At 44.2% G+C, this 12,411-nt stretch overlaps 1 protein-coding gene across 1 annotated transcript in view; it reads left to right on the top strand.

The window, feature by feature from the left end:
- The first annotated feature begins 1,862 nt into the window (after window positions 1-1,862).
- LOC117899135 (mushroom body large-type Kenyon cell-specific protein 1) overlaps window positions 1,863-12,411 on the top strand; it is a 51,113-nt gene continuing 40,564 nt past the window's right edge. The window contains exon 1 of the mRNA XM_034808934.1: window positions 1,863-1,986. Within this exon, the coding sequence (XP_034664825.1) occupies window positions 1,893-1,986 (94 nt within the window). The 5' untranslated portion in view covers window positions 1,863-1,892. The remainder of the gene's footprint in view (window positions 1,987-12,411) is intronic.

The following is a 12,411-nucleotide window of genomic DNA, read 5'->3' as shown; positions in this document are numbered from 1 at the left end:
ATGGCTGGCAGCTTCTGGTTCTGGTTGTTCTTCTTGGTAGGCCGGCAACGTCCATCATAATCAACGTCCATCATCAGTCGGCTGCCACTGCCACGGCTGCAACTGCAACTGCAAACTTTTGCTGCTGCCTCGTGCTTCGTTGACACGCCCACAAAGTGGCTACTGCACGCCAGCCCAGCTCTATGGCCTGTGGCCTGTGGCAGTGGCAGTGGCAGTGGCAGCTGGAGTAATTTTTCATCAGCGTAAACATCTTGAAAACTCTCTTTGGGCTACCAGTTTTTACCTCCGCTCCGACAAGTGGCAGGCAGGCCAGGCCCCATGTAAGCCTCAGCATCAGCATATCTGCTATCTGATATTAGAATCTCAATTACATTTTCCACTGACTTTGCGCTGTTCTTTGTAATTTCCAGCAATAGCAGGAGGCAGGGACTGGGATTGGGCTGGTCTAGCCGGTTCTTGGGTTTTCGGGGTAGGCAAATATCCACCATGAAAATTTAGTGGCTGTCATGGGTCGGTGGGGAAAAATCGAAACAGAAAAGGAAATGCAAATGGAAACAGTGAAAAAGAGAACGAGAGTACAATTATAACCCGCCCAAACAAACATTAATCATTTCTCAACAATCAATTATAGGTTGGGAAAACTCTGAATGCTATGCCCCCCACATGAGAGGGTTATCCCCTCGTCAGAAATTAACCCAAAAAAATTGGATGCCATTAAATTTTCTATTGCCTTTCAATTGGTTGTAGGGGCATTCGAACGAATTAGCCAAATGCAGTCTGGAAACCTAAACACGTTTTGCAATTGATGACTTTTTAATAATCAAAAACAAAACTAATTTAATGCAAAACGACAACACAGCGACAAACGACATTTGAATAAATTAATGTAATAGACAGCTTAAGTAGCAAGAAATATTGTTGTCTGCCCCGCCAGAACGGGTAGTACAGTGCGTCACATGATTGGGAGTGCACTATGATCTGGGAAAGTAAGAAAAATATTTAGAAATAAATATGATATCGAATATGAGCAGCCATGTAAATATAAGTATTTTTTAGATGACCCTACAAATTGTATATTTATGTTTTTTGTAAAAGTTGTATAGATATTGTGCACCAAACAACCGCATAACAGAAATATCAGAAATACTCATGGACTAATGTTCAAAATATTCCAGTTATCGAGTGTTTTCCTCGAATATCATTTCCTGACACCGCAATGATCGAAATGCAGTACAGATCTCAACTGCTTATCTACTTCTGCCTCTACAGTTTTGACACGCACTGTCTGTCTGTTGGAACAAGGAAATATCAAAAACTGGTAGCTGCCCGAATAGTAAAAGCCCCACAGCTACAGCTAAAATGCAATAACAAAACCAAAAACCACAAGAAACAACAAATGCAATGCAAAAACAACAGCAACAACTAGAACTACTCTAAGCAGGAATGCAACTGCAACAAAAAACTACAGCAACAACGAAAGCCGCAGAAACAAAATCAAGAAGAAGAACAATTATTTTTGCAGCATATGAAATAATAAACAACAACAACAAAAACTACTAAAAATATAAAGTGCAACAGGTTTTTGTGTGTGTGTGTGTGTGTGTGTTTGTGTGTTTTCGCGATAACCTTGAAACAAAACTCGTTTAATCATTTATTTTTTGTTGTTTTTTGCTAGCGCTCAAAAATGCAGCAAACACAACAACAAAAACAACAACAGCAATAAATGAAATTTTATATGGCGCATTATAGATTTAATAAATTAACACTCATTTCCAATTCCATTGGGGAAATTTGTTTGCTTTTTTTCGTATGAATGTACGTATGTGTCGCTTCCAGCTAATTCAATTGAGTTCTTGTTGCAGGTACAGTTGTGTTCAAAATTGATACCCAATATGGCTGACTGCTCGTTTGCCAGATGTCTGCAGGAGCGGCGTCTCATCAAGCGGGAGCTCTCCAAGTGGTCCAAGGATATGCTGCATATTGTGGGTGAGTTTCCAATGTCTTTACCCATAGAAAATAAAAACACAATACAATAACAATAATAGGGGAACTCCGAGCTAGAGGATAGTAATCCTAAATCGGATTCTACCGCAGTCTTAATTCGTGAACCAGTATTGCTTCGTTACCTACATAGACATATCTCATGCCATATCCCCACGGCAATCCAATTAAAATTGGTTGAAAGCTCAAAGAAAATAAACCCCATTAAGCTCAATAATTTTTTTTGCAAAGCCATTCGAAACTTTCATATATAGCGACTTCTACCTCCATATTTTGTTCTCCTTATTTGTGCTCTCTCCATCCTGGGCTTCAGCCTTCCTTAAGTATTAAGGCCGCAAATGGGATTTGCCCGTGTAAATGGTAAATGAAGTGCCTCTGGACTGCACACAAATTGGGAGCCGGGCAGTCGTGTGGCTGTGTGGCAGTTTATTTGAGGGAAATTGACTTTACCCAGGACCTAATCAACATCCAGTCCTATCCATATGTTTTGCGCTGAATGAAAAGTGCTCCAAAGGACACCCGATTCCTTCGCCAAACCAAAGCAAACACCAAGAAAAATTAACATAAATTGCATCTTTTTTTCGCCTTTAGGTACTTTTGCGTTTTAGTTACTCTCCTCTCTTTCTTTTTCTCTCTTTTTATGGGGGTCCCCAACCTTACTGGGCCTTATCCTTTTCCCTGAAAAACACTCATTTCGGTTTTTGAGCACGTTTAGCACGCTGCTACCTTCCCAATCCCTAAACTGGTATGCGCTAGACCTACTACACCATCCTCATCCTGGCAGCATTAAAATGTTAAATGCCTTTTGTTGCTATAAACTGGGTTGGGGAGTGGGCGGAATGTCGTGTCTATGTATATACACACCCACACACAAACCTAAATAAATACATATATAAACGCGCCTCTATATACATATTTTTTTCCGCCTTTCATCCGAGCCACCCACCAGCCCATCCACACAGCCAACACGTCCTTGCCCTGCGTCCCTGTCTCGTGCACTCAATTACTTCCTCAATGCGCTCCATAATGCTTATCGTCCTTGTTTCTAGTTGACATTCTCTCACACACACACACACACGCAGGTTCAGACACACACACACACACACACGCCCACGGAGACAGCGCTTCTTTCCAATGGTTCTTCTAACCCCCGCCCAACCAAAACCCTTAGCACATTTTTCCAGTGACAATTTTTGTTGGCTCTCGAGTTTGAGGTGGGTGCAGGCGGCGTCATCGTCGTCGTCGTCGTTGCACGAAGCTGCAAAATGGGAAAGAGCAAGAAAAAATGTAAAAAAGTAAACCCTCAAAGAGGTTTCGAGCAAAGAGTACCCTCTACTAGAAATAATAATATTAAATATTATTTAATTCAAGAATTGATAGATTACTTTCTTGTCACCATTTATCTCTACGTGAGTGTAAATGTTTTGGTCTTTTATAGTGGATTGAGAGGTTCTTTCCTTTGGACATTTAGCAGTGCGAGCATACCGTTGTACCTACTACTACAGGGTACCGAGAATATCCAACACGGTGTCTGGCTTTTGGGCTGCTCTGGCTCCAGCTTTGGTTGGCTCGGAGGTTGGGGACTTTGCCCCCTTTTTTGAGCTAGGGCATGGGTTTCTGGCTAGTTCTGGCCAACTGCAGTGGGAGGGGTGGGGCCTCTTTCCCGGTGTGTGTTTGTGTGTGTGTGTGTTCCCAAAACGAAGTGCTCTGCTGGAGATAACGAAGCACACTTAAGCACACGCACACACCCACACCCACGCACACACACACACACGTGCTCAGGGTTGGAGGCGGGAGAAGTGGGGCTTAGAGGGTTAGTGTATCCCAACGAAATATATTGCACAATATAAAAATTGCAGACGATGAGTGCCGAATGCGTTTTGCCGCCTCAGTTGCCGAAAGCCGAAAAGGCAGGAAGGAGCAGCAGTCGAGGCAGTGGCAGTGGCAGTGGCAGCGACGGAGGCGGCAGCAGTGTGGCATGTGGCACCAACAACCCGAACCGAGTCAGAGAGCCGAACCCGAATCGAGGAGCCAACGAGGAGCAAGCGATTTAGCCATCGTCCTCGCTCCTCGTTCCTCGGTCTCTGATGTTGCCTGTTTTTGTGGCCGATTTTCGTCGCCGTGGCCCAAACGAACGAATTTTCCTGCATTTCTTTTCTGTTTTTTGTGCTCCTTTTTTCTGCTTTTTATTTGCTTTTTTTCGCTGCCTAGGACCCTCTAGCCCCCCCTTATATTTCTCTTTCTCTCTCTCTCTCTCTCTTCCTGGCTGGCTCGTGTTTTTGGTTGATCGAAGTCGAAGAAGAAGACAAAGACGACGACGAGGACGAGGACGACGCCAGGCAGTCGCTGGTTGGCTCAGGAAACGGGGTTTGGGGAGAGGTGCTCGAGCCGGGAGGGAAAGGTGTGAGCGAAAGGAGCTAGCAGAGCTATGGCCGGGGGTCTGAGGACTGCGGGGATAGTGTTGATGGTGAATCTTGCCTGTTGCATGGCTCTGCTGCCTGTTGCCTGTTGCCCCACAACTGCCTGTTGTTCTCCGGGTGCTGGAAATGGCTCAATCAGTGAATCAGTGGTGGAGTCTCATTTGATTGTAATGGTAGCCCGCCCCACCACTTGTGGATTCAGGTGGCACGGTGGTCACAGATGGGTATACGGCATACATACGTACACGGAATTGGTATAGTGCCAGAGTGCCATCGGAATGAATAGGGATTACACTAACCAAATTATATAAGATGTCGGTGAGACTGTGGATGGTGGCTGTGTAGGAAGACCATTTGTGGTTGAAGAAATTCGAACAAAATGAGTTTGAATGGGAGAACTTTTGCGGGTGTTAGTGATTGTAGATTTCCTGGGTCTGAGCTGGATTAGTTATAACTATCTAAAACGGATCTTCAGCCAGTTAGTTCTTTTACCCGAAAGATCTAAATAATTCTTTAACACTAGAACGGGTAACAATGGGTAATGGGAATGGGTCTGCATACATAAGATATTCAGTTAAATTGTGTCTTCATATTCCCTAATATAATTCTCTAGAATCCTTTAGAATACAGACTGCAATTTGAAGCTTCAACAAGTATTTCTCCGCTCATCTTTTTCTTGTGCAAAAACTTTTCCCCCACTGAGCTTTAACTTGTTGCACGGACAGCCGCGGCGCCACCGTCTCAGTTTTTATTTTATTTTGTTTGCACTCTCCATCACAGAGCTTATATTACTTGCACCCCCTCCACGGCCCGATTGGGAGGATGTAAACATATTAAAAAGCCAAACTTTTCCCTTGCCTTTATTTACAGGGAAAAAAAGAATTAAATAAATAGAGAAAAAGAGTGGGAAAAGTCTCGAATATATAGGAGGAGAAAAGAGATGGAATGAGCCAAAAGCAACAGGATTTACTTAAGCACACTCGCACACACACACACACACACCTACAAAGCCAAACAATTTTTTTCTGCCGAAGAAAAGAGAGAGAGAGAGAGACATTATCTAGAGAAGGAGAGGGAAAGTGCCTGAATGGGAGTGTGTGTGTGTGTGTGTTAAGAAGCAGCAGGTGTTGGGTAATATTGTGGGCCATTCCCACACTCTTTCTTTCCTTCTCTCGCTCTTTCTCTCTCTATTTGCACTGTGCACTGTTCTATGTATCGCCTGTACTTTATCCGGCCACCCACTCTCCAAACTATTCCAGAACCTCACCCCCACCAGCATTCACGAAACTATCCCCTCCAAACGAACTCCCACTTTGCCAAACGCATCTTTCGATTACCAGAACAAAAAGAAGGAGAAAAGCGTTGCAGGCGCCGCTGTCGGCGTTGGCCTTCTCCCAACGCGTCCTCCTCTTACTCTTCCCACTTTTGCCTTCACAACCATCAACACCCCACCACCACGCGTCTGCTTCTACCCATCGTCTTTGGTTGTAAGAAGACATTTTTATGCGCCCACAAGCCAGCCAGAGGGATGCAACAAGCTGAGGACGAGGACGAGGACAGGACGACAACGACGACGATGCCGACGACGTTGCAGCCCCCCCAAATGCCACCCGAAATGCTAACCCACAGCCAAACCCAATCCTATCCTACGCAATAAGCACTCCACCTACTTTCCAGCCGAGAGAACTACTACTACCACGTTTTTTTCCCTGCGCTCGCTTTTCCTTCCTGGCAGTGGGTCGAGGGGGGACCATATAACGTAGAATTTTTTCTGGCGGTTTTTAGGTTACATTTTTACGAGTTTTCTCCGCTTCCACACTGCAGCTGCTCCATCTCCACCTTCTCTTTCTCATCCTTCTCCTCCTTCTGTTGGCTCCTGTTGTTGTTGTTGTTGTTGTTGGGCCAACGATGACGCTGAGAGCGCCGAAGGAATCGCTTGGCGCCGTCATCGTCCTTCGTGTGGGGCAGCCAAATTCTTTATATGTATGTATGTGTGTGTCTGTATGTGGGTGGGTGGAAGCGCCACAAGTGGGTGAGACAGAAACAGAGACAGCGACATAGTGACAGAGCGAGAGGGCATGAGGAATGGGTTGGGAACAAGCGAGACAGAGCGAGTTTGGTGCAGTTCCTTTCCGCTTTACGTTCGGGGTTTTCTGGTTCCTGGGTGCACAGAAATTGGAAAATAGATTTTTTGGTTGGTTGCCTTTGGCCCGTTTCCTTTCATCCTTTCATCCTTTCCTTTGCATTTGTTTTTTTTTCTTTTCTTTAATTTTTTGTTGAATTTTCTTTGCATGGAGATGCTGCTGCTGGTCAGCCGGGGTCCAGGGGCTTCTGGCCAGGAAGTCAGGAAGCTCTCGAGGTGGACTTTGGGGTTTGAGTTTGATTGGGAATTTTGCGGGGCGGTCAGAAGGTATCGACGGGACGTTGTCTTGCCTCATCCCTTTTGCACACCTTGGACACCTTCCGCGCACAACCTGCCAGGGCCAAACTGTTTTTATTCTTCTCAATTTTTTTCCTCATTTCTAGTTGTTGCTTTTTTTTGTATTCTCGCAAGAAGAAAAATGAAGCGGAAGCACGAAAAAGCACAAAGTTAATGCGAAAGAGGGGGTGATGGCGAGGGGTGCTGGTGCAGGTTAGGGTATGAGAGGCAGTCGTAGTGGCAGTGTAAGGAGGAGCCACCAGCCAAAGCGCGCCAATATGGCGCTAAGGACATTGGGCAAAATGCACTACTGGAAAAAATTTCACATTATATGTGTGTGTATGTATGTTTATATATATGTGTGTGTGTGAGTGTGTTAGCTTGTGGTAGTAGTTTGTGTGTGTGTGTGTGTGTGGAGAAGGCGAAGGCAAAACAGCAAAACACACAAAAACAAAATGGCAAAAATAAAAATGGGAAAAACAGTCAACGCTGCCGAGGTCGGGGAACGGGTGGGGTGGGTAGAGCGTTGAGCGTGGGGAGGGTGGTTGGTGGCCTGGTGTCCTGGTGGGTGGGCTGTGTTGCAGCATAGAACCGTCTCTGAGTCTGAGTCTCAGTTTGAGTTTCGGCTGCGCTCTGCGCTGCGGACTGCGCTGCTCTCGGCTGCTGCTCTCTGGTGCTTCTGCTGCTTCTGCTTCTGCTTTTTTGCTGCATTTGATTTTCGTGCTGAAAAAGTTTCGTGTGCTCGAAAAAAGTTTCGTCGCTTCGTTGACGTCCACCCCCACCGCCCTCTTTGGCGTCCTGTGCTTTCGGTAGTTGTTGTTGCAAGGTGGAGGCAGCCCCCTCCTTTCGCTCTTTCGTTCTTTCGTTCTCTCACTCTCTCTCTCACTCCCTCGCGCTGTGTTTGTGTGAGGAGTGAATGTGTGTGTGTTTGAATAGCATTTGGCTGGGACCTGGGACTGGGTTCGGAGTCTCCAGTTTGAGTTCTTGCAGCAACATTTGGCTGCACTCGGTTGGCTGGCTACGGCTCCAGGCTCCTTCTCCTGCCGCCTGCTGGCAGCTTTTGGGTCCTGGCAATAGTTTGGTGGGTGTATCACACATTTTTGTCGAATTTGTTGTAGTAGTTGGGCAGCGCAGCGCAGGCTGCAACGCCAGCTGCGACTGCGACAGCGACTGCACAACTATTGCGCTGTGTGGCACAAGGGTGCACGATATTGGCGTCGGCATTCGTTTGGCATTGTGCAACAAGTGAGTTTGGCAGCAGCCACCAGCAGGACGACAACGATAATTCGGCAACGAAATAACCCGAAAACCAAAGAAGGAGTCTTCAACAGGAGGAACCTTAAACAGAGCGAAATCAACATAAGAAAACTATCATTAAAATATGTAAACTAAATAGGAGTCACGTTTAGCAGTTAGCTCTTTAGAAAAAGAGGGGTTCAAAAGGAAGGTGGCTCAGAAGGAGGAAACCACACATAAACCACAGCAGAAGAAATCAAAACAGAAGCTTTCGCTTGAGGCTGGTACCTTTGAAGAGAGAAACCACATCAACAAGTCATCACAAGCAGTAAAGAGTAAAAATGCAACTCAAAAGAGCAGAAATTTAACAAGAAACTTTAAACCTTAAACGCGTGGCACCTCAAGTACGAAGTTGAATCGCCGGCAAAATGTGCAACAACTTAATTCCGTGCTGAAACGAATCCAAAAACTGAAAGCGGCTCTCTTTGTGGCAACCATTCAGATTCGAGTGTTGATTGAAGCAACAATTGGCGCCAACTGTTGCACCGCGTCGCGTTTCCGCTTCCGCCGGGGGGCGGAAAAGTGTTTGACAAAAGTGTTGTGTGCTTTTGAGCGTCTCCTTGTTGAGCATCTTGTATGTGTGTGTGTGTGTGTGTGTGTGTTGTGCTCCCTTTAACCACGGGTATTCTTGTGTGCTTCTCTCTCGCTCTGTGGTGTTGAAAATTTAATTAAAAAACATTGTCAATGAGTGCCACAAGATAATTTATGTGTAGGCATTTAATTAAAGTGATCACACAACCATTTGCATACACAAAAGACAGAGACAGTGAACATCTTCAAAAAGAAAGAGTGAGACAGAGAGAGGGAAAAGAGACATAGTTCGAGTTAGATAGAAATAGATAACTGTGGCATATGTCGCTTGCGGCCGTGTAAACTCCTAATTGAATTGACTGATTGAGAGCACCAGCAGAGCAGCAGCAGCTGCATCACACTTTTCAAAATGCAAAAACAACCAAAACTAGACGAAAAGGTGAGTGCTTCAAGTTTTAAGAAAAGCCACAGAAATGTGTTGAAATATTCAAGTTTATGGAGTAAAGTTTGTAGAAAGTAAAGCAGTAGATGTTCATCTGTTAATTTGTTTCTTTAGATTTTAAGTTTAAATAAAACGCAAAAATCTCTCATTGAAAACAGCAGAACGTTGTAGTTGTGCTCACAGTCAAAATATAAAAAATAACTTGAAATTGGATAAAGCAATTCCAAATAAAATATAAGAGAATTTAAAGGAATAATTAAAAGTACCCATCCCCCTTAGAGAGCTAACAATTGACTTATAAATTCAGATAATTTCATTAGTCTAACATCCCTGAAACGCTGTTTTAAGAAACACATCCGTAAGCTTCTCAAGGGGAGTCATAATTGGTGCCATCACCATACCTTATGCATATGCAAATCTATTAAATCTGTGACAACTTTTCCATGGAAACTTACAAAGTGTAAAAGCCATTTAGGTAGCAATTTACCCAACGACTTGGCCAAAACTATTAAAGAACCCAAAAAGGAAAAGTCAAAACAAATATGAAACCAAAGGAGAAAAACGGGCGATGAAAACTTTCAAAAGCCGGCTCGTTGACAGATTGTGTGGTAAAAAACACTTGCCCCAGCCACAAGATCCGAAAAAGAGAAGCCCAACTTTTGAGATGCAGCAAGGAGCAGTAGGTGCCACAGTCTGAGGCATGTGTATCCTGATGTGCAGTTCTTGGAGAAACAACTTTTTCTACCCCAAAACATGTGTCGGCAACAAAAGCAGCCGAAAAGGAGCAACAGAATGAGAACAAAAACCTCAACGCCACCCCCACAAACGAGACCCAAAACATGCCACGACACTGATGGCGACGTGCCAGACGTTTATGTTTGACTTTGCAACATCGTTGCACAACAACAGCAGCAAACTAGCGCACTTGTTGCATAAGTCCCTGCCCCACACACAAAATACACACATATACAGCTGCACAACAAGTGGCAGCCACAGCAGCAGCAGAAACAGCATCGGCGAACGCACAAAAGTATGCAAAGGAAGACGGACGGACAGACGGACAGACTGAGGCAGCACTTCACACGTTCTAACAACACCACCGCCACGCAGCCGCCGGCAGCGCGAAAAGGAGTGGGTACGGAGAATGTATTGGGTTGAGTTTTGGGGGGCTTGAGGCTGTTGCCATCGCGTCACTTTCGGCGATTTTCGACGAGCGCCTTTGCCACCAGAGCACATGTGTGTGAGAAAAAGGCTGGGACAGAGAGGAGTGTACAGGAAGTATGAGAGAACGAGGATGTTGTTTCCCCAGCCACACCTCTGGAGCAACAGTTGTCAACTGACGACACTTGTTGTTTGTCGGAAAAAGAGACAAATGCACAGAAGTCATAGAGCTAGAAAAAGATAGACTCATTGAGTGATTTACAGATTGGACTTGATTAGGTTAAGATGCTGTGATCCCTACCATATGGTAACCCCGCAACAGGTAACCCCTAGAGACGACATCTAGAAATTAGCCAAAGAAATCTGTTGCAAATCCAATCACAGTCATCATCAAAAAAAAAATACCATATAATGGTTTCCTTCCTACAGAAAGAAGTGTCCTCAAAATCTTGTACTCAGCCCTGCCTGCGGCCACACCCATAAGAAAACGCCGCTCACCCAACCAACATGAAAATGATTTTACTTCGGTTTTGCTTTGTTTTTTCACTAGCCTTAAAAGGGGAGCGATGGAAGAAATGGCCGAAAAAATATGACAACTTCCAGACGAAACGGATTTTTCTTTTCGTTTTGTTTTCGATGGATGAATTGGTGCAATTCGAGCTTCATATACCCTTTCAATTGAATCCAAAGTCAAATTTAAGTAGTGATGAAATCAGCAGGAAAATAATAAAATTGGGCACAGTATTTTTGAGTATGCGCACAAGAATGTTATTGGAACCACAATAAAACTCATCCGATTCCATTCCCAACACCTCCTCAAATCCATAGCACTCTGCAGCAGGAGAGTAGAACAAGAAAAAATTAGATTTTGCTGATTTTTTTTGCTTGTGGCACTTGTGGCGCTTTCAACTCCTTGAAGCTGCTTCTATGCTGACTCTCTGCTGCCTCTTTGCTGCTGGAGCTCCTTGGTGGCAATTGTTTTTGTGCGGACACTACAAACTGTACTTCCGTTTTATCTTCTGCGTCTTTGTCTGCCACAGAGACATATATATAGAGGGGAAAAGAGATAGACAGAGACAGAGAGGTAAGAGAGAACTGAAGAGACGACATCTAATCGATAAATATTCAGCACATTGCGTTGTAAAAATACATTGAAAATGCATTAGACTTTGGCTCAACGGCATGAATTTTAATAGCCAGCCATAGGTTTTGGATCGATGCTTTGCTCTCCAGGGTTTGTCCACGCTCGACACAGTATGGTACATAGTATAAGTCCCGATATATTTCTCTTGTTTTGTACATTTAATTAAACTTCACTGTAGCAGCATCAGCTCGATGTTCTCCCAGACTCTAATGTGGAAATCGTGTGCAATAAATTTTCAGAAAAAATATACAAATTCTATTGACAAGCCAGCCAAGTGCACAATTTCTAACCGCTCTCAAGGTTGGCAAAAAACGAATAGTAGAAAAATCCAGTTAGACTTTTTTTTTGCAAAATGCAATCAAAATGCTGCAAGTCAAATGCCATTTGCCGGCCACTAATCAAACGTAACGAAATTACAAGCATAAACAAGCTTAAAGAATGGAGGGGACACGAGAAGTAAGTGAGAAGTGAGAAGTGAGACACACTCGAGACTTTAGACAAGCTCGCCTTGAGATTTCACCAAAATGGCGTTGCAACGGTAAACGGGTAGGAGCCGTATGGCACGAGAGGAATGGAGAGGGTACCGCCGCCAACATCTATGGCGAAACGGCTACAACTTGTTGCGCGACATTTTATGCGGAAGCGAGAAAAAACCGCCAAGAATTCAGCAGCGCAAAAAATGGAAATACGCTGCGTATACGTGATATGCCACGATCGGATAAACGGTTCAACAGTCTATGTACTTTGGAATTGGGGAGCATGACTTAAAGTTCTGTGAAACATTCACCAACACGTTATTCCAGAATACAAACCTCAACGGAAAATAATCTAAAGAAATTCAACTTAAATAAGTATTTTTAAAGGGGTTGATGTACATACATACCTATGTATGTATGTATGTACGTACATATTAGTCACTAAGTAAAAAGTATCTATGGGTTTACATAATCAAACGTATAGCAGATTAATTAAGTGTTCAAGGCATCGCCAATTTTAA

The sequence above is a fragment of the Drosophila subobscura genome, chromosome O (assembly GCF_008121235.1).
Source record: "Drosophila subobscura isolate 14011-0131.10 chromosome O, UCBerk_Dsub_1.0, whole genome shotgun sequence".
Lineage (NCBI taxonomy): Eukaryota > Metazoa > Arthropoda > Insecta > Diptera > Drosophilidae > Drosophila > Drosophila subobscura.
Note: the sequence above shows the minus strand (reverse complement) of the source record. Positions and strands in the feature narration are given on the sequence as shown.